Below are 24339 nucleotides of genomic sequence, written 5' to 3'. Positions count from 1 at the left end.
TGTAATACAAGCACTCTACCAACTGAGTTATATCACCAGTCTTTATTTTAGTATTACTTAGAGTCATGGTTCTTCTAATACTTTTACTCTTATGTATGCTGAATCCTTGCTGCGGCATGTGGTCCAAATAACTTCCTCTACTATTAAATGGTTTTCAGTTTTTTCTTTAATATTTTTCTCATTCACCTACCATATTTTGTTTGAAATTCCACATGTCCTACCTATATATGTCTTGATGGTAGCCCACACAAACTCCTTGTTTGTGTGTGTTTAAATACACATAGCATATGCACTGAAGTCACTTAAGGGTTGTAAAAGAGCTGTATATCATTAGTCATTGTAAGAATTATGACTCTGGGATCAAGAAAATCGTGTTTCCGGTCACATTAACAGATTTTCATGAAGAACCTAAGATGCATATAAGTCCACATTAAAGGCTATAGAATCCTACATTCAGCTAAACTCTCTTCCCACTCCCTGTTTGAACACTGAGGTAAATATGAAGCTAAACAAACAAACAAACATCACACTCATATGTTAGGCAATAGCTAACAATGAGCAATGAAATGCTTGGCAATGTCACAAGGGTTCTTTAATTACTTTAGTGTCTTCTTTAAACTACTTTCAAAGTAGAGGAGAAGGCCAAGGGTGGTAGCTAATTTGTAGAAAATAAACAGAAGCAAAGGAGTTAATGGGAAACTACATCAATTGAAAAGGATTAAGGAAATAACTCTTGACTAGGTCCATTGATATTGATGTGAATCTTGGAATTATGGCTGTAGGTGTCTCCATTTGTCTGGGAAGGAAGATTCCTTTAGTAGCACAGATGCACTAAGATGACTTCTTAACAGTTATTGGCCCCATTAATATGGGATTGACCTGTAGATGAAATCCCCTCTAAATAGGATGGCCACTATGATAGTTCCAGAGAGGACCAATTGCGGTAAAAAATTCCACTGCCACATGTGAAGAAGGAGCTGATCACCTGATTGGCTAAGAGTATAGAAGGTGGTCCCCAGTACTCCTGGTAAACATCAAACAGTAATAAATTTGGGGACAGTGTTGTCTTCTTTGTTGTTGTCTGCTTGGAGATGGCCCATTCTCTTCCTCTCTCAAGAGTGCTCCTGCATAAACCTCAGTTTGCTTTTACTTTATTTTCACCTCACTTTTATTTATAATAAAATTATCTTGCATGATATTTTTTTGTATGACTTCAGAGTTTTTTTATTGGAACATGAGAAGCAAGGTTCGGAATTTCAGCTCCCTGCTTTTCTGAGACAATATCCCATTAGTGGAAGAACCACATTAGTGCTAGGTACAACTTGATTAAAATCCAAGCTGCAAAACTTAATAGAAAGATGGTAATCATGCTGATTCTTTTATTTACTCATTTGTGAAATGGGACTAATACCTACTATATATAAGTATTATAGAATTTAAATGACATAAAATAAATTCTGCTTGATAACTAAAGAAATAAATACATGTTAATTCCTCTTTCCCCATTTTTTTTCCTTCTCCACTGTCTTTATAAAAACCTTAAAAACTGCTACATTCAGAATGGTTTTATGGCCTTCCAGGTGAGAGAGCACACATGGAAAGAAACCTTGAATTACAGTTAAACTATCTCTGTGCATGTTCAATTATGGCCAGCTCAGATTCTCAGGAAAATTGGATTTTCCTCTTAGCCATGTGACTTTAAGAAAACCACTAACCTCTGTAAGCCTGTTTTCTTTTTTCTCTGTACATGTAGTAAATAATCCTTCCCTTTTACCTACATTTTTATGATTAGAAATATTGCAGGTAAAATGCTTTTAATGATTTGCAATTCACTAATAATAGTTATGGAAATAATGTTTTTTTCTGATATACCAATAACATTTTATAAAAAGAAAATATTTTTGCATTTTTCTTCTGAACATTTATTCCTTGAAATAATACATAAAGATATGAGTATAGTACCACCAATTTGAGAACTTGAAGATTGGAAAATAGATAAATACTATGTTTATGCCTACTGGACATTGTGATAAGAATTCATTTATACTGGTTGCTGTGGTACACCCCTGTAACAGCAGACTTGGAAGTCTGAGGCAGGAGGATTGCAAGTTCAAGTCTAGGATGAGTAACTGAGACATTATCTCAAAATAAAAAATAAAAATGACAAGGGAGGTGGCCCATTGGTAAAGGATCCCTGGGTTTAATCACCAGTGTATCCCACCCCCTAATTAACTTAAAATCCTTCTACTAGTTAGTCATGCCAAAATAAAATATTACTTAAAAAATTAAATGTTAAAATATTTCTTCAATAAGGAAGATAAAGAAGCTGAACCTTTAGAAACATACCCTAATGCATAACATATAGCTTTAAGAACAAAATGATCTCATAGGATTGCATCTCTTTTCTGATGTTCAGGTGGGAACTTCTCCCCATAGCTGATGACAGAAGAATGGGAAATGATGGTATGAAAGAAAAACCATATTGTGAGAAGATAGAGCCCTGGTTACATTCTTGATCTCCTCTGCTGGGCATCCTAATATTTCTGATAATTTTTGAGCACCAGTTTAACTCCATGCTCCCTGCATTTCAGTAAACAGTGTAAATGGCTGGATAATAATGGCTATGCCCTAGCATTTGTTATTGGATAACGACCATCTACCTATCATTGGCTATCTTTGGCTAGTTGTGATCAACAGCCACTTGTGACTTGAGAGAGGATACAAGATGTGAAAATATCTAACATCAGCAGTTAGCATGGGAGATTTTAAAAAATCCATTTCTGGTATCACAATTTATTCTTTGTCCAGTAATCTAAATCCATGGTTTGTTTCCTTTTGAAAGTGCTGCATTATGACAAACTCATGTAATTTGTTTAGGAGGTACTTGTATAAATTCTTTACCTCTGTTTTATCTCCTTTTTTCCTCTCAATAGTAAAATAAAACACAATTACTGCTTTCTATGTATGTCTTCATGGTTTTCTACTTTTGATTCAGAGATTTTTTAAACTTTTTAAATCTTAATATATGACCACAAACTTCATTTCTGTATTAGCTATTAACATTTCATCCTTTCCCATTATATTTTCTTGATGGCCTAAGTCTCTACATTCTTAGTAATATATGTATTAGTGAAAAATGTTGTGATGATTTGGATCCAGATGAAGAATCTGATGAAAGGAATAAGTCTCCCAATAAAATATATGCACATAAAATTTAACATATTATTTCAGAGGTCAGCTCCATCTTTAAGATTGATTTTGGATATCTCATTGTTTAGAGACGTGATTTAAATCTTGGTATTTCTAACTCTCTCATGGCTTAGTTTGTGCTGGCAACTGCCTGTGTAAAAGTGCAGATCAAGATGTCCCAATTGCTATGGTGATACCAGCCAAAAGAAATTATGTGCAAAGGCTCAGAGTTATTAGTCATGACCCTGAGTTCAGCACCAACTCCCTGGGATAGAAAATTCTGAGCATAATAAGATGACCTTAATGTCTTAGCAGTCTTGCATCCTTCAGATTGTCTGCTTTGTTAAAACTTTACCATAAATAAACTTTTGATGATGAATCCTATATAATAAATGTGCTGAGATAGCTCTGGGTCACTGCTTCTCCATCAGAGAGCAGTGTCACCCCCAGCCCCACCTTTTTCTCTCTATGTGTGTCTGATTGTCTTTTCTTCATCCCCCATACTCTTGGTCCAGTCCAGTTTCTTTCCCTGAATTAATGGCTGTGCTGAGAGCAGAGATGAGAGGGCCATAGCAGCTGATAAAGCCAAGTCCCTCGATTAGCAATGCTGTACATAGATAATTTGCAAAATTACAAGTTTTAACCAAGACTTCAAACATGTGAGTAGATAAAACATGTTGTGATGCTTATATTTAAAATAGTTTTTCAGTAAGTTGTGTCTATGAAAACAGAAACATACATAATTACCTGTGGTGGAAGTAGTGTCAGTCGTATGAAGGCAAGAAGCATGCTCAGGTCATTGCTTCGCCTCTGCATGTCATACTTGACCCACATCATTAATGCATGGAAGATGGTTTCTTCATCAGGAACATTTACATCATCACTGGCTAGTAGTTTATGGAGCTCCTCAGCTGGAAGGAGTAAAAACTCCTGATTTCTTATAACTTCCATTATGTTTTCCTGGAGGGAGAAAACATTTTGGCATAAATTCTGCTTCACTTTTATTTGGCAAGTAAAGCATCTCAGAAAGAAATGAGAAAAGTAGTCAATAACCTTTGTTCTCATTATAACATAATCCTTGAGACTCAATACTTCAGAAACTAGAAGCTGTTAAGATGAAAGCATTGTAATTGTAATTGAAGTGTAAATGTATCCGAGACAGCACAGATCTTGTAATAACTGGAGGATTATAATGTTGAGCTTTGTTATGTGGGCAGAATATACTTAGTGATTAAATGCTTTAAGTGTTTAAAGTGTTAAGTGTTTAAAAGTTTAAGTTTTTAAAGTTCTATTTCTCTTGTAAGTTCTCTTTTCTTGCATTTTCCTAAAGGATTTTAAAAAGTCACTGCTTAAAACTTTGCCTAGAGATTTTTCCTAAAAATATCCCATTTCATCACTCATGTTGCTGCTTCTACAAAACACTAGGACACAATTTGACCAACTATTTGCTATTCTACAAAAAAGATGGCTTTCGTTTTAATTTCAGTATCATGTCCCTCAGTTTGGTCTGACATACAGTGAGAAATAAATTTCTTTGTTTATAAATCACCCAATCTCAGGTATTTTTATAGCATCCTGAAAAGACTAGAAATTGATATATCCTCAGAAAAAAAGATAGTTGGGAATCAATTTAACAAAAGAGGTGAAAGATCTATACAATGAAAACTGCAGAACCCTAAAAAAAGAAATCAAAGAAGACCTTAGAAGATGGAAGTATCTACCTTGCTCTTGGATAGGAAGAGTTAATATTATCAAAATGACCATACTACCAAAAGCACTACACAGATTTAAACAATTCCAGTCAAAATCTCAATGGCATTCCTGATAGAAATAGAAAAATCAATCATTAAATTCATCTGGTAAAATAAGAGACCCAGAATAGCTAAAGCAATCCTAAACAGGAAGAGTGAAGCAGGTGGTATCACTACACCAGAACTTAAACTATACTACAGAGCAATAGTAACAAAAACAGCATGATATTGGCACCAAAACAGGCTGGTAGACCAATGGTACAGAATAGAGGACACAGAGACTAACCCACAAAATTACAATTACCTTATATATTTTTTGGCACAAAGGTGCCAAAAACATACATTGGAGAAAAGATTGCCTCTTCAACAAATGTTTCTGGGAAAACTGGAAATTCATATGCAACAAAATGAAATTAAACCCCTATCTCTCACCATGCACAAAACTTAACTCAAAATGGATCAAGAACCTAGGAATTAAACCAGAGATCCTGCGACTAATAGAAGAAAAAGTAGGCCCTAATCTTCATCATGTGGGATTAGGCCCCAACTTCCTTAAAAAGACTCTGATAGCACAAGAATTAAATCCAAGAATCAATAAATGGGATGGACTCAAACTAAAAAGTTTTTTCTCAGCAAAAGAAACAATCTGTGAGGTGAACAGAGAGCCTACATCCTGGGGGCAATTTTTTACCCCTCACACATCAGATACAGCACTAATCTCTAGGGTATATAAAGAACTCAAAAAGCTAAACACTGAAAAAACAAATAACACAATCAACAAATGGGCCAAGGACCTAAACAGACACTTCTCAGAAGAGGATATACAATCAATCAACAAATATATGAAAAAATCTTCATCATCTCTAGCAATTAGAGAAATGCAAATCAAAACCACTCTAAGATATCATCTCACTCCAGTCAGAAAGGCAGCTATTACAAAGACAAACAACAATAAGTGTTGGCAAGGATGTGGGGAAAAGGTACACTCATACATTGCTGGTGGGACTGCAAATTGATGCAACCAATTTGGAAAGCAGTATGGAGATTCCTTGGAAATTTGGGAATGGAACCACCATTTGACCCAGCTATTCTTCTCCTCAGTCTATACCCATTGGACTTAAAAACAGCATATTACAGGGACACAGCCACATCAATGTTTATAGCAGCACAATTCACAATAGCTAAACTGTGGAGTCAACCTAGATGTCCTTCAGTGGATGAATGGATAAAAAAAAATATGGCATACATATACACAATAGAATTTTACTCAGCATTAATAAAGAACAAAATCATGGCATTTGGAGAAGATAATGCTAGGTGAAATAAGCCAATCCCCCCCCCCAAAAAATGTCAAATTTTTCTCTGATATAAGAAGGTTGACTCATAGTGGGGTAGGGAGGGAGAGCATGGGAGGAATAGATTATGAAGTTTAGATAGAGCATAGGCGTGGGAGGGAAAGGGAGGGGCAGGGGGTTAGCAAGGATGGTGGAATGTGATGGACATCATTATACAAAGTACATGTACAAAGACTTGAATTGGGTGTTTACATACTTTATATACAAACAGAGATACAAAAATTGTGGTATATATGTGTATAAAGAATTGTAATGCAAAAAAAACCCAACAACAAAGTACATGTATAAAGGCATAAATTGGCATAAACATACTTTATATACTGAGATATGAAAAATTGTGCCCTATATGTGCAATAAGAATTGTAATGTTTCCCACTGTTGTTGTGTAGTTCAATAATAATAATATCTAAAACTGTGAAAGCAGCCTTGTATCTGGGTAAACGGTAATGTCTAGAGGTCTGAGATATTATCAAAATGTTCTTTATCATCCACATTTCTACCAGCTTTGTGATCATAACCACCTAGATCTCCTAGAAAACTTGGGCTTTCCCTACAGCTTTCCCTCACCAGAATTGTAATTGATATTCACTACAATAAACACTCTTTCTAGAATAGACTTCAAAACTTTTCTAGCTTCTACCTATTTTCTAGTTCCAAAACTGCTTTCATATTTTTATTTTTTATTTTGTTGTATAATATCCCAATTCTTGATACTAATTTCTGTTCAGGATGATATAGGAGAACATCCTAGATTGAATAATTGATAAACAATAGAAATTTATTTCTCCATATTTTGGAGCCTGGGAAGTCCAAGATCAAGACACTAGCAAATTTGCTCACAGAGGGCTGGGCTTCTTCCTTGTAAGTGGAATCTGCTTACTGTGTTTTCACATGATAGAAAGAGTGGAAAGATCCCTATAAACTCTTATTTATAAGGGAAAGAATTCCATTCATGAGGGCCTTGCCTTCATGTACTCATGTCATAATCACTCCCCAAAGGCCACATCTTTTATTTTTTAGAGAGAGGAGAGAGGGAGCGAGAGAGAGGGAGAGAGAGAGAGAGAGAGAGAGAGAGAGAGAGAGAGAGAGAGAGAGAGAGAATTTTTTTAATATTTATTTTTTATTTTTCGGTGGACACAACATCTTTTTTTTTGTCTGTGGTGCTGAGGATAGAACCGAGGCCACACGCATGCCGCTTGAGCCACGTCCCCAGCCCCAAGGCCACATCTTTCTACCATCACAAATGGGACTTAGGCTTCAACATATGAATTTGGGAGAAGACAAAAACATTTAGACTCTAAGTTTCCCTAAAATACTCCTACCTATTGGAAACTTAGAATGTGAGCTTTTGTGGAAATAGTGTTCATGCAGATGTAATTAGTTTACTTCAAAATCATACTGACTTAGGCTGGGACCTAATATAATGACTATTGTCATTCTAGAGAGAAATTTTAAGATCTACAGATCATAGTGAGGTGAGCTCAATCTGAAGAAATTGGAGAAACAAGGAAAGGAAAGATGTGTGAAGATAAATTGGGAGATTAGTTACGCTGCTGCTACAGGTCAAGGAAGACCAATGAATTTTTCCAGGATACCAGACCTTAGAAGAAGTTAGGAAAGATTCTTCTCTGGGGACATCAGGAATGGCTCTGTGCACAATTTGATTTTGGAATTTTGGCCTTCAGAACTATGAGATAATATATTTCTTTTGTTTTAAGTCATTCGTTTTGTGGGGCCTTGTTATGGTAGCCTAAGGAAACTAATATACATTCTAAGAGAAATTGAAAAAAATATGTTTACAAACTCTCACATTAAACTAAGAAACTATAGCAATTATTCCCAATATTTTCAGTGATAATTTCTTGATTCTTTATTTTATATATTAATGCCTCTAAGAAACATGGCATTCCCATATCTCATGTTGAGGTCAGGAAAAATATGGACTTACTTAAAGGTTCAGCCTATTCTTATATATGTATATTTTCCATTACTTCTAGAATTTACACTTTCTATACCTAAAGAGTGATCAGAGTTAACTCTCCTTAGTTATCAAGGGCTTCTTGTAAAAATGACATAAATGTTGTTATACTCACGTATTACTGCTAAGATTCTAAACTATTCAGATTTTAAAATCAGTTTTCCTTGGCTTTGGCTTATTTTCCTTGCATGAAATTTTAATCCCATATCAAAATGGTTGAATGAACTCTTGAACACTAACTTAAAATTTCAAAGGGAATGAAGACCCATTATGCTATAGTCAAACTTTGCTATTTTACACATGAGAATGTTGAGACTCAGAGAGGAACAAACATAGTTCCACTTCTAATAAAACCAGGGCTGGAATTAAAATTCAATCTCTTGTCCTTTATGACACCTTCCTTTACCACTACCTGGGTTATGTACCCTTTGAGTAATATCTTTCTGATTCTCCTCTGTGTATCTGTTGGTAAAGCCAGAATTAGACAGACAGTCAGTATAGGTAGGTAAATTAAATCAGGTCAGATCAAGTCAGGACAATTTTGAGTGAGTCCAAGGAAGTTGGATACTGTCCCCTGAGGGACTGAAATGTCAATTCCTTCAGAGCTCTTCTTCTACCCTTATCAAGAACCTATCCCTGCTCTAACCTGTTGCTAAGGTAACCTGTCCTAGAAATTGCCCCTACCTACAGGGAGCTATAAAGTTGTTAATTAATGAGTCCTGGGCTGCACCATCCTGCCCTTCCTCCTCCAGCCTACCTGTTTCCCACATTTTGGCCATCCCACCAAGCATCCCTGTGCCTAGTCACAAAGGCAGGAAGGAAAAAAAATAAGGATAAGAGGGCAGGACATATAAAAAGTAAGCCTAGGACATATAAAAAGGGCAGAACACCTCGCTCACTTCTTGGGATACCAGCTATGGTCCCCTTCTCCCTCCTGGAAGAAGTCTATGTTATCACTTTTAAAATAAACCCTGCTTTATATGCTTGCCTTGGTGTGCTTCTCTAATGTTCAAACTTTGGTATTTGAGGGAGCTAAACTAGTAACCAGCGGTATCATGTCTTATTTTGACCTATGGATGTATATGCACTCTGATTCTTGAATGCTGACCTGCATTTTCTTTACAACCCTTGGTATTTCTGAGTTCCATGATGAGGCATGGTGATTATCTGTGATTTACTTTGGAGAGTTGCCCAGGATTTAGATCCCAACCTTATTAATCATTGGCTATGTGAATTTAGAAAGCTGGATTTCTTATACTTAGATGAGGATAACTATAGTATTCACTGGAAAGCACACTTTTGAGGATTTAAGTATGAAGACTGGTTTAAATTTCTTATAAAAATGTGTGACTCCTAACAAGCATTATGTATTTGACATTACTATTCAGCATCTGATCCTACCCTTTACTTCAACTTTCTACAGTCTATATTTACATTAATATCTTCCTTAATTTCTTTTCCAAGTATTCATTTAAGCAACCAAATTTTGTTGAGTGATTACTGTAGGTCTAGTATATATCTAGTCCTGGAATACAGAGAAAGAAAATAAAAGAAGGGAAAGAGAGGGAGGGAGGGAAGGAAATTTGGGGACCTACAAATCTAACTTTCACTTTCTAAAGAGGAACACAAAATGAGGTTATAAGAGATTTAAGGAAATCAAAGGGATGAAAATGCAAATGGAAGGAAGGAGTTTGAATGAGTGGAGCTCTACTTTTTTTCTCTCTGTAATAAAAATTCCCAAGGCTAGAAAATACTTACTATGGAACCATGGATTCATCAGCCACCAAAGAAACCGTAACATCTTCTGGTCCAATTCTCATACCTTCGTTTGCCAGAGTGTAATATTGGAATTCCTGCTACCTCACATAATCTCAATTGGAAATGATCTTTAAAATCATTTCACCTAGTTGTTATTTTCAGTGATAGGAAACACAGTACATTTTGAAGAAGCCAATGTCATTGCTGAATGGCTCTATCAGAAAATTGTCATAGTATTGATGCACAATATGCTTTTTTATAATATCTTAATGAATCCTGGTATAAATCAATTACTATCTATATATCACCATTTCAAACACTTGAAGATTAATATTCTTGTACTTTGTATCTTGCCTCTTAAAGGCTGTAGAACTATCATTCCTTAATCTCTTCAGATGATCCTAATCTCCAAAACCAGAAAAAGATGCTGGTATAGAAGATGCAGTTTTAGATGAATTCCCTTTTGAAAATCCTGCATTTTTCTTATTACTTTAGAAGTAAAAACAATAAATAAAAAAACAGATATTTTCAATGACCATATTACTTATTTGCATAATTTTTATTTTTCTCAGTGAATTTTCCAAATATAGACAGAAAAACCAAACATGAACTAATCACTACAAAAACTTTATTTTCATATTGATATATATGTTCAAATTTCATTCACTGAACATAGTGACATGTATAAATATAGAGTATGATATTTACTAACACAATACTAATATTATTCAGAAAGAAGGAAGGGTTTAAAGAGCTACAAATATATCCAAGTTGAATAGTGTTTCCTGTTTTCTGTTTATTTTCTCATCAATTTTTAAGAGAAGAATATTAAATAGAATTTAACTTATATAATGAGTTCTTGCTTGATAACAGCAATATAAGGAATGGATATTTAGTATTTGCCACTGTGTTTTGTTGTCATAAACCTCTATCTTCTTCTGAATTTCTTTCCACCAGACTAAAGTGAATGGCTGTGGGTTGTTTTTATTAATTTTTATCACCCACTAAGCATTGGACACTTGATTGGTAGTAACTACTTTTCTTTGCAAAACACTTAACTTTCAATGCTTTACAAAAATTAAACACATTATAATAATTTCAAACTGTATCTAATATAAGAAATAATCTTTGATGAACTCTTGAGATTATTATATGGGAAAAAAATAACTATGTTAAATGCCATAAAATACATGATTTTATGATTGAAAGTATCCTATGACAATATGTAGATAAAGAGCTAAAATAAGCTAAAAATTTGTTGGAAAGAACAGTGAGTTTTTAGTAAAAAGATTGATGTACCAATTGTGATACTTCTTAATCATGACTTGCCAAGTATAAAGAATTTAATATTCTAAGACACTATCTCCTTATCTTGAAAATCGATTCCATAGCCTTATCTAATTTGTAAGACTTTTCTTATGTGTTTTAAAGATCCACTAATATTAGAAAAGTAATTACTAAATTTTACAAGGCTATGAAAAATATAAGCAATTTATTAGTGGGATACTTGAACCTTTGTACTTGTTTGGTCTGTTTCTGATAACGGATATACATGGCCAAAAGTTTAATGTTACATATATTATTTACCAACATTAATAATGCAAAAATGTAAAAGTCTTTAAATATCATTTATAAATTTTGCTACCAAAAAATAGCCCAGTCAGCCAAATAGTTCTACATTCATTTTTTTAATTAATAGGAAAAAAGACTGTACTCACATAAGTTAATTTGCTGTAAACTGTATAACAGTATCATATATAAATTATAAGAGTCATGGTATTATTTTTTGATTATTAATATTACATACTTTTAATTCTTGGTTGTGACAAAATCTGTCTTCCATAACTTTGTTAGTTGTTTTACATCAGTATTTGCCAGGTTTAATTTACTCATTTAATGGAAGTCATTGAGAATGGCAGTAGCTGGAGAGGTTAGGAGAAAATTGAAAATCCATATTTAACCTTTATGAAATCTTATGTTTGGGTCAATACACAGGATAAATTTTTATGAGTGCCAATTAAATCCCGAAATAACATAGCTATATATTCAAAGATGTTTGCTTCTGTTGCAGCAAAGAGTCCACAATATCAGATCATGTAACTTTTATTTTATTTAAAGAATTTCTCATTTGATGAAAGCATAAAAATAATGATCTTCTACAACCTCACTAGAAAAAGAAAATTTTTTTATGCATGGTGATATTCTATCTTCCCTGCTAGGGCATCTTGTAGAAAATTGGCTGTAAGAATTGACTTTGATCTGCCAGAATGTTTGTATATTTTATCAGGCAATGCTCATCCATACTCACAAAAAAGTGAAAGAAAAATTTTCCCTTAACAGAAAACATTTCCCTCCCCCCCAGGGCTAGAAAGAAATATATTGTCAACTAAAATTTATATAGTATTTTGTTCTTATGCTTATAAACATAAATGATCCTCCAGGAGTTCTGTTAAATGCATAATCAAAATTGCTAGAAAGTTGGACTATAAAGTATGTGTAGAAAAGAAAAAAAAGGGGTGAGTGGGGAACTGGCATGTATAACCATATTGATTACTTTGCAGTTAAAGTATTTAGCATTCTAAAACAAAGAATACATTGCATTTTTTCAATATTAAGGTCTAAATGGTCTCTACAGAAGCATGTGCAATTTTAATCATGATTTTGCTTTCATTTATTGCTTAATAAAAGGATTTAGACAATTTCCATTCTGTGCTGCACTAATTTACTACTTACTAACAACCAACATTCAAAAATCTCAGCACAGTATGTCATCTTATAATGAACCTATTTTGAAGCTTAAAAAAAGTAGAAATACATGTAATAATTGCCAAATAAAATCGGGTAAAAATAAAAGGCAACCTATAAAAATTATTTCCAGTAAAACTCTAAGATGCAAACTAATAAAAGTATACCTTATGAAAAAATATCTGGAATAAAACAGGATAATCTTCTTGGCAGTTACACAAATTTATAATACATAGTCCTCAAGTTTGCCATAATTTAGTTCATGTCGTTAATTTGACTCTCAGAAAATAAAAGAACCATTAATTATATTACAAAATATATTATTACATACAGCCCATTAAATATAAAAGTTGGTTCTAGACATGGAACATTAAAATATTATGTATATGAGAGGATAAAAAGAAATTAAGGACTACCCAAATTAGAAGTTCATCTTTCTTTTTTTTTTTTATTGGTCGTTCATAACATTACATAGTTCTTAATACATCATATTACACGGTTGATTCACGTGGATTGGGGTAAGACAAGATAATACAAATGGAAGAAATGATTTACAGTAGAAGGGGTAGAGAGAGAAAAGGGGAGGGGAGGGGGGATAGTAGAGAATAGGACAGACAGCAGAATACATCAGACACTAGAAGTTCATCTTTCACATCGTTATCTTAGTTTCAAAATGGAAATGACTATTCAATATTTGTTAAAATATTATAATATATAATTTTACTTTTAATAAATTCATTAAATAACTATTATATTCTTCTAATTATATAATGTAGAATGATAGGTTTGCATATTAGTTTTGTATTGCTTGTGTAGTAGCAAATCACCACAAAATTTTGGCTTAAGAAAAGACTCATTTATTACTTTAAAGTTCTGTAGGTCAGAAGTGCAGAGAAAATATAATTCAGTTGGTTTCATAGGGTCAAAATCAAGGTGTTGGTAGGGGTTATTCATTTTAAAAAATCTTTTCAAGCTCATGCAGGATATTGATAGAACTCCATTCTATAAGGTTTTAAGAATAGGGTCAACATTTCCCTTCTGGCTATTGGCTGGAATTACTGCATGATTGACCCTGTTCCTCCATTATTACATATAAAATGGCAGGTTGGATCTTTCAAGTTTTTTAAACTCTCTTGCATTGCCTTCTGCCTTATCTCTCCTTTCTTAACTTACTCCATATATATATATATATATATATATATATATATATATATATATATATATATATTTCTTCTGGTTTCCTCTACTGCCTTACAGGCTCAAGTCATTAAGCTTGAATAATCTTGGGAAATCACTGTCTTAAATTTTGTTAATTCATCTGCTTGGTACCTCTATAGTACTATCTAGATTAGGATTTGAATTAGTAGGGGATCTTGGCAAATAAGGAACTGTTTATAATTTTGCCTACCACAATTTAACTGCCATTTGATTTATCTATTTTTTGTGTTTGTTATTCAAAAATTTAGCATGTGAATCTGATTAATGAAGCATAACCTTTATCAAGTCTTAGGCATTGAAATACAATTTATCATACTTCTATGTATGCTACTTCTGCTTCAAGAATATAAATTTAAAGATGAAACTCCATGTTCTAACCTTAAGGAAGTGAATAAATTGGGGGAGTGCTTTTTATAAATTAAAGAAATCAGAAGGCTAATTTTCTCATTTTGGTCAATAGACTACTAATATTATCTAGTCAATTATCAAGAGTGTCCTGGATAACTTATTTAGAATAAAACAATAGTATGCTACTTAACAAATTGCTTACAAAAAACTTTTGATTCTCAGGGGCACCATGAATCATTTCATTTAGTAAGCCTCCGTAATCTTTGGTCAAATGTAACCTGTGAATCAGATTAGGATCCAACAAAGGCCTCCAAAAACCTGGGTAAGTAGTTACCTATTGCTCACAGTCCACTGACACTGTGATTTAAAATTATTGGACACCCTGAGCACTGAGTTTGTGGAACAATGCCCTAAGCTAGCTTAGACATGTCTCTGGCACCAACAGATGAAATACAAAGCAATGAATAATTCAGACATTTGATTTAGTGAAAGAGAGTTTAGAGCCCTTTAAGATTGTTTTGTCCAGTTGTCCAAAGAGTTTTTTCAGATTTAAGGTTAAGTTTGCCTTCATGATGAATGAGGCAATGTAGGTAAAGTTGGTGAGGGTCCAATAGTACCTTGTTGAAGTTGTCACTACAAACCCCTTTCTCCAGAGTACCCTGGATGCCTAAGGAGAACGAAATGGCAGGCTAGGAGAGAACAAGAATACTTGAAACCTTCATCTTTCTCAACTGGTGACAATAGGGGCCTTGACAGGTCTGTACCACCCATGATGAGTTAGTTGCTGCCCCTAGAAAACAGGTGCATATCATCCTCACAGATGCTATAACAGCCCTTCAAGCCAAGCCACACTGTTGTTCTGGGACTCACTTATACTGAGTGTTTCACCAGACCTCAGTCCACTTCTTTCAACTGAACACCCTATTTTCAAAATTGTTAACACCATAATAATTATAACATTCTTCAAAAGCCTTCCATTACCCTAAACCCCTTTTGAAAGACTCAAATACTTGGGAAATAAGAATAGCTATTAAACTGCAGGAGGTGGGATACTTCTTGGGTGTACAACATGAGTTTTTGCCTACAAGAATCTCATAAATAATGACAATCATTATTCAGTTTGCAGTTCAACATTTCTCTTAAGATGGATCCACTGCTTTATTCCACGTAATACTATAAAATTGATATCTAAATTAGAAAACAGATTCCATCCCCTCAAGCTAGAGAAGATTCTAGCCAGGTTTGGGTTCACACTCTTGGGTTGGATCAAGGGTACTATCTTTGCTCAATAAGCTAGACAGATTGTCCAAATCACAGTCAATGTGAAGGATTCCATTCACCCACTCCTCAAAACTGATAGTACAAGAGTTCCTTTAGCCTACAGTGTTGATTTGGCAGCTGGTAGGGAAGAGGATCTAACCTCTTTTGTCTCTCCACAGCATATCCCATGTAACTTCCACCTTACCAAATATATAAGTACCACTGTTCCGTGATGCTGACACCAAACTGAATTTGATTAAATATTGCATATTATACACTTTGATTCTACAGACAAATGTCTGATTGCTATGCCACCCTATACCAAAAATAGATATTCTCCAACTATAGATCTTTCTGGTATCTCAAGTGCCTTAACCTTATTAATTTGGACCAGATAAACTTATAGAGTGCTAATACCACCAGAGTGAAATACCTTCCTAAATGTCAGCTCACTCTGTCAAAGATGAGGACATACAGAACATGCAGAATAAGGGGCTCATTATGTACCATCAAGGTTATTTTGTCCATGGTAATAGCAGGCTTTTTCTCATCTAAACTCACTACCCCATATTTGTTTATAATATGTCATAGTACAAGAAAATAAATAAACATAACAAAATAGAATATTTCATTGCAAAGCTTTGACAGAGGGTACTTGGCTCTTTCAAATACACTTTAATTTCCTGTGGGACATTATTTCCTTGCTTCGTAATGGTATAGGTTCATGGCCATCTTCATCTTTCTAAGTAGAACATTATTTCACCTGGGGTGGTTTGATCATGACCCTGGTTAACAGATTAAACAGTCTTGATCACAGACTTTCGATGTCTGGTTCATTTGAGTCCATGATTGGTAGCTTCTATCTTGGGCCTGGCAGGATCAAGAGGTGGCTTAGAAAGGTAGCTCAGTGGTTGCTCATTTAGACAGCAAGCATAGGGCCCTAGATTTGATCTCTAGAACCATACATATGCACACATGCACAGGTGCACAAGCACATACTCAGACACATAGATACATAAAAAGGTGGAATTAAGAAGAATGACTCCAGGGGCTGGGGTTGTGGCTCACTGGCAGAGCGCTTGTCTAACATGTGTGAGGCACTGGGTTCAATTCTCAGCACCGCATATAAATAAATAAAAAATAAATGTTAAAAAAATACAAGAGTGACTCCAGGCACAAGTTCTATGTATAATCTTTCAGGTCCAATTATAGGCCTAATGATTTGCCTGGTAAGACTCATAGAAGGAAGCTGTCCTCTTCACACAAGACGAGGTATGCAGTCAGTGATTGAAGTTTTATAAAGGACTTTGCAGTCAAAGACTCAGGTCACCTGGGCATCCATGTTCATGCAGATATCTGCACTCCTAACTCAGAAAACTTCCATTCAAGAGACCTTTAAGCAAGACCCTTGGCTGAAACACTCCTCTTCTTGTCTCAGAACTTTTTCATTCTTGGTCTTTCCTTGTCTCTTCCTCTTTGACTCATGATTTCATCATATCAAGGGTCTTTTATTCAATGCTACTTGAATAAAAATTAGGGTTTTCCCTAATTTTTGCTCTTCCACCTAACTGTCACTGGTGCTGTTCTTTGGGGAAAAATGGGACATGAGAAGCCAGCACAGTCCTTTGCCTCTTGCCTCCACTGACCTGGTATTTTGAATAAAATCTCAATAGTTATTTCAGTTTGTCTCATTGTCATAGTGGAACATCTTGACATCTGTAACATCTTGACATTGTTTGACAATAGGAGTATGTTATCCACAAATCCAACACTTTAACTTATAATTTAATATATATTTTTTACTCTGATTCCCTCCTGCTACAATGTAGAAAGAAATCAGTTCAAAGTACATTTCTCAATCCTGTAACCACTCTTACATCTAGTTTATGCAATATAAATGCAACTGTCATAAAAATTTATATAGTTTTCTATCAACATTTTTATATTAAGGACTATATTTTATCTACTCCGTATGCCTAAAGCTCTTGATACACAGATACACTGTGTTGAATTTAGATCCTTAATGAGAAAGAACACATAACATTATTATTGTTTCTACAAATTAAAATATTAATGGTAACATTATTAGCCATATAGTGAGTTTTCAGATGTATAAAATAATTTAAGTTGAATTACTACCACTACACACATTATCAATGAACTTCTAGTAATTTTTATATGATTAAGCTGAAAGTGTACAGTACCTGAAATGACTGTATAGCATAAAGAAAAAGTTCTGTACTTAGAGAAATAAATCAATATAGAAGTTGCTATAACTAGGTAGAAAATATGTGTTACAAAGAGGGAAACTCAGTAATTATCAAAGACCAATAAATAAAGGATGCAATTTACTTAGATTATAATAACTAATGTGCACCCTATGAAGAAAGTAAAACGTAATGAGGGTTAAAATAAAATGTCCAAAGTTTCTTCTACAAATTTAAATTGTATATAAACAATTAAATACGTCAATGTGATTTTAAGGAAGAACCACAATATTGATAGGGAAAGAATAGGATGCTGTCAGTCTAGATAAGGATATGGGGAGGTAAGTCTGACAATCTTGAATCCCTTAATCTTGTGATCTCTTCCCTTCTGTATTCGAGAAAACTATCTTCTTTTTGCTAGAAAACAAACCCATGAATAAACAAAGAAATAAAACAGCCAAAACAAAAAAATTAACATCAAAAATGACACCTCAGTTTCTTTCCAGAGTCAGTATCAGCTAGATAATTAGAAATTTGATTCAGGAAAAAAATAAAATAGCATTTACATCAAAGCACAAAACTTTTAATTCAAAACTAGGTAAAGGTATAGGGGATGCTGCCTCTACCTGGGGAACATATAATATAACTAGAAATATTGGCATTCCAGACCAGAAGAATCTATGTAAAAGCACTAATCCCAGAGCCAAGTAATAAAAATAGAGGAGGGAGACTGGATTGGAATCCAACTTGCCAAGGTCTGTGAGGATCTATAGAAATCATCACCAAGAATCTTGGAGTAAGATTGATGAGATTATGTTGAGAGTATTATTTTATTTGAATGAAGAGAAAAATTAATAATTGGTGTTGAACGTTAATAATAGCAATGAAATGGCAATTTTTAGTGTTCACACAATTATTAGGACAAAATAATTATATATACTCAGGATCAACTAATTTAAGAAAAAAATTGAGATTGCTTGTTAAGGACACCACCACAAGTGAGTATAATCTTCTTTGTGATCCTTCTCAATGGAATGTATAACTTTTAAAAGGATAAATATAGGGGCTGGGGATATAGCTCAATTGGTAGAATGCTTGCCTTGCATGCACAAGGTCCCAGGTTTAATCCCTAGCACCACAAAAAAAAAGAAAAAAACATAAATGTACAATAAAAAGTGTGTGATATATGATACTTTTACAGACTATCATAAGGATTCTGTTTTTCTCTGCTTATATTGGGATATAGAGAAGATTCACAATAACTAAAATTTTGTTTCAGTGTGGGTACAATGGTTCTGTAGGCTTTCTCTGTAATTATCCTCTTAGATATAACTATAATTGATAATACAAATGGCAGATAACTCATTTATTTCATATGTTATAAAATAGTTCTCAAATTTTTGCATGAATCAGAGTCTCCAGCATGCATAGTTGGCTACATAAATTGTGAGACACAATATAAAACAAAGATGCATAGCTTTTGCTCAAAAGCATGACAAACATATTGTTAAAGGTACATATGAAGGTTTTATTCTGGTATATTTATTATGGTATTTTAAATTTACGTCATTCTAAATAAAGAAAATTAAAATTTTGTACTCCTAACATGTTTTTTTTTCTTTTTATCATTAATTGAGCAAAAATATCAGGATATTTAAGTCATAGGAAGAATAACTAAACTGTGCAATTATTTTATTTTATTTTATTTTAGCCTATCTCTGCAGGGAGCCTAGACTTGGGACAGAAGAAATTATAACAAGCCAGAGGCAGTAATACTGGAGAGAGGAAGAATGTGTCCCTAAGTCATGGAACTATTTGCAGAATGATGCTCCCTGGAATAGGGAGATCCTCATAGTTTCCCATGAGCACTGGTATACAATTATTGATTGGACAATGCAACCTTTGCCTTGAAAATGCTTTCTTCTCCATTCTTATCATCAGGATGTTACTTTAAAAGAACAAAAACACTTTATTTATTTTTGTATAACAAATTTGAGAGTTTGCTTTTATAGGGCTTTTTCACTTTTTCAGAGCTTTTATTTTCTGTCATAAAATAGGATACAAAAACGTTAATTGTCCTGACATAGTACAAAACATCAAAGGCATTCAATAATGCTATCTATCATGATCTTAACTGGATTAGGGAATAGAAAATAACCTAGTAACATATATTCAGGGTGAAGGATGAAGGATAAATCCTATGATGTTTTATGAATCTTCTGCATTTGTAGATTTTTTTGATCATCTTATAGTTTGATCATCTTATAGTATCAGGAGAGCTTCTTTCTACCTAGAGAAGATAAAGTCATTGCCCTTCATTCACTCAGCCTGTAAAAATGTGGTACTAATTTATTTGGCTTCTTTTAACTTTGAAGGCCCTTCAGAATTTGATTCTAACCTACTGGATTTTTCTAAAGGGGTTAGAAAAATCAAGGTCAGGTTGTAGTGCAAGTTTCCCTGAAATTTGTACCATATGATGAACAAAATCAGTTACCTATGCAAGTATTCATGTGGGTAAGAATACTGAGAAGAGCTTCTGGATAGTCACAGTGATAAAATCATGGCTCAAACTTCTAAATTTGTATAACAAGGCCACATTTTGCATATAAGTATTCATCCTTTTAATAAGTATGTATGTGCTGATTTCTCAATCTAAATTTAGAATGTTAAGTAGAACCCATTAATAATAAACATGGGGAAATAAAATAATTCAGTTCTAATAAAGAGATACATTAATATATTACAATGATGAAAGGAAATCATTCTCTTAGACCAAGCTGTTAACAGCATATGTGGATGTCCACTATGCATGGTTACAAAATGGCTTTATGAAAATTTCAAATAGGTTGACTGGCTGTCAAAGTTTTATGGAACAATAGGGAATTATTAATGTCTAGGGTAATCTTATATCAATGGAGTGACTTCAAAGTGAGGATATTTCTTGAATGCTTGTCAGATAGCAATTATTAAAGATCAACAACCAAGCAAACAGAGTCATGATGGACATTGGCTATCTTCTTCCCTTCCCATCTCAGTGTTTCCACAATATTTTCACAAACAGATGACAATGATAGCAAGGATTGAATCTATGCATGCTCCTGAAATTATGAGCTCACTTTCACCAAAGCTATTCTGCTACAGAACTGCTATTTTTAAACATGGTACACTTCTTTGGAGGACATAAGCCTGACAGCTGGTGAAAATTGTGTAATATAAATTACCTTCTACCTTGGGAGGGGAAGACATTCATCTTTTCTGGTAGAGATACATACTCTATGTAGGGGTTTGACTTCTTTCCACTTCAACATCATAAAAAAAGGCATAGAAAATTCCTGATCCATTGATATACTATGATATACTATGACTAGCAAAATTTCCTCAGAAAAAGGAACCCCTATTACAGCAAAAACTGCAAAAATGCTTATCCATATGAGATTTGTTGGTCTTACTATATACTTCATCAACAACATCAGTTCCAAAGAATAGAAGAACAGCATGTTGAAAGTTTCTACAAACCACCAGGTTTGGATATAGCATGATGTACAATAAAAGACATGGTCATTCAAGAGAATATACATTAATTGAACCAAGAGTTCATATTTTATTCAGCATCATCAACCTATTAGAATTAATGGTTATGGAAAATAATCATTAAGATGTAGGTTTGAGATTCACCTATTTCACTATTAGTTCCAGTAACCAATTTAGGAATATGTGCTTTCCTTTTCTCCAACTACAGTATTTGTTGAGCAAGAAAGTCTATATCATAGAGGAGAGGGCCCTTCTGACAATAGACAGAGTAAGACCTGATAAAATAGAACCTGAGGATATAAACTTGTTGAGAGCCACAGCCAAAGGGGCCCCAGAAAACTTCCAGCTGCCAGCAAACTCCCAGCTGCCGGCTGATGATTGGCTCACAGTGGCCCCAGCAACATCTAGCTGATTGGCTCCTCTGTGGTGATGTTCATTGGGCTGTTTCCCTGCCCTTCAGACTGCCAGCTGATGATTGGCTCACAGCGGCCCCAGCAACATCTAGCTGATTGGCTCCTCTGCGGTGATATTCATTGGGCTGTTTCCCTGCCCTTCAGACTACGGAACTGCTCATTGGGGGACTTCTTTGGCTCCGCCCACATGACCCAGCCAATCGGCCTCAAGAGCAGGAGGATTGTGGGAGGTGGTGTGGTTTGTGTGGAGAGAGGCTTCTGGAAGCCGGTGGTGGCAGTTGGGCTCTGAGGGTTTTCCTGAGGAGCTGTTTTGTTTGGCGTTTGTAGTTTTAAAAATAAAGTTTGTTTCTTTTGATAAGTGGCTCCTGAATTGTGCCCAGTCAGACTGCTGCATTTGGTGGCCCGTACGGGGAACGAACCCGCAACCTTGGCGTTATCAGCAATGACAAGAAAAACACCTATCATGAATGCTCCAAATATATTCACTGATGGATCAAATAATGGTACAGCAGCAATAGTTACCCCTGATCAAACTTTTACATTTTTAGTACCCAAACAATCAGCTCAAAAGGTAGAGCTTAATGCAGTATTACAAACTTTTGTGATGTTTAAAGATTCTGTATTTAATTTATTTTCTGATAGTCAGTATATAGTTAATGCTATAGTATCCCTTGAAGATGCTGGTAGGATTTCCCCTTCTTCTACTGTTTTCTACTTCTTCTTCTCTTTGTTTTCCACTATACAAAGTTTAATCTGGGACAGAAAAGATCCATTCTTTATAGGACATATCAGGGCACATACAGGATTGCCTGGAGCCCTTAGTTTGGGCAATGATTTAGCAGATAAAACTACACATGACATTCATATTTTCTCTATACTAGAAGAAGCTATAAATTTTCATAAAAGGTTCCATGTCAATGCTAATACTTTACAAAAGCATTTTAAAATAACTAAGGAACAAGCTAGACAAATAATAAAACAATGTCAAAATTGTGTGACCTTTTTACCACAAGTTAATCTTGGAGTCAATCCTAGAGGATTGATACCTAACCATATTTGGCAGATGGACGTCACACACTTGCCAGAATTTGGAAAATTAAAATATTTGCATGTTACAGTTGATACTTCTTCTGGATTTTTGATGGGCTCCCTTCATGCCGGAGAAAAAACTAAAGATGTTATAGCTCATTGCTTACAAAATTTTGCCACTGTGGGCATTCCAAAACAGTTAAAAACAGATAATGCCCCTGGTTATACGTCTACTTCTTTTAAACAATTTTGTTCATCATTTGGCATTACTCATATAACAGGAATCCCATACAATCCACAGGGACAAGGCATAGTTGAAAGAGCTCATCAAACTATTAAAATGTACTTATTAAAGCAAAAAGATGGAATTGGGAAGGGGTATATATTCCCCAAAGATAAACTTAAAATAACCCTTTTTACTCTAAACTTTTAAAATTTGGATTCATCAGGACTTAGTGCTGCAGAAAGGCATATGTGTCCAAAAAATGTACATAAGCCCAAGGTACTTTGGAAAGATATTCTAACAGGACAGTGGAAAGGTCCTGACCCAGTAATTGTCTGGAGTCGGGGGTCTGTTTGTGTGTTTCCACAGGAAGAACAGCAGCCGATTTGGATTCCAGAGAGATTAACCAAGGTCCTGACCCAGTGATTGTCTGGAGTCGGGGGCCTGTTTATATGTTTCCACAGGAAGAACAGCATCCGATTTGGATTCCGGAGAGATTAACTAAAATCCTGACCCAGTGATTGTCTGGAGTCGGGGGTCTGTTTGTGTGTTTCCACAGGGAGAACAGCAGCCGATTTGGATTCCAGAGAGATTAACTAAAGCAATTTCTACAGACCAAAAAGAAGATGATTTGGCTCAAATCCATAACAGCTGATATCCAAAACTCCAATTTGGCTATCCTTACATCTGCAACAGAACCAGGATGCTTTTTTCAATATCTATTTTATTCTATTTTGTTTTTTGAGCTCATATAGACCTAGGTTAATGTTTTGCTGATCAGTTCTATATATATTTTTTTTACTATAGAGTTTTTAAACATTGCAATGGAGATTTCACCTGTAAAAAGTTATAAGGCCTTTACTATTATGTTATGTGTTGTATGTATTATATTATGTGTGCACACTTGTGTTTTGTGTTATATGTTTGAATGTACATATGTCCATATATCATATATGATTGAGCGCTCATAAAAAAAAAATGGATCCAATTTTTTTTTTTTTATTCACGTGATTTAAATGGTTTAATTTAAATTGGGTAAATAACTGTTAAGAATTGTTTTAATATGTAAACAAAAAAAGGTTAACAGATCTGTTTGTTTACTTTCACCTATCCTTTTTATTATATTTAATAATTCTTTTCAAGATAATGTAAATTGTTAAGAAAATTGTTTTCTTTTAGTGCTTTCTAGAATGTTACACAATTATTAATATTAACCATTATTGACAAAATTCTTATCTTCATCCCAGTGCCGGTGGAGATAATGTAAATTGTTAAGAAAATTGTTTTCTTTTAGTGCCTTCTGGAATGTTACACAATGTTTTCTTTAGCTATTA

The 24339-nt window shown here is 34.3% G+C and overlaps 1 protein-coding gene across 1 annotated transcript in view; it reads right to left on the bottom strand.

Annotated features, from left to right (window-relative positions):
* Positions 1-24339, bottom strand: part of LOC144250993 (kelch-like protein 1) — a 380194-nt gene that overhangs the window by 163338 nt on the left and 192517 nt on the right. The window contains exon 5 of the mRNA XM_077794136.1: positions 3937-4149. Coding sequence (XP_077650262.1) covers positions 3937-4149 — 213 coding nt within the window. The remainder of the gene's footprint in view (positions 1-3936; positions 4150-24339) is intronic.

Source organism: Urocitellus parryii, chromosome Y, assembly GCF_045843805.1.
Source record: "Urocitellus parryii isolate mUroPar1 chromosome Y, mUroPar1.hap1, whole genome shotgun sequence".
NCBI classification, from domain to species: domain Eukaryota; kingdom Metazoa; phylum Chordata; class Mammalia; order Rodentia; family Sciuridae; genus Urocitellus; species Urocitellus parryii.
Note: the sequence above shows the minus strand (reverse complement) of the source record. Positions and strands in the feature narration are given on the sequence as shown.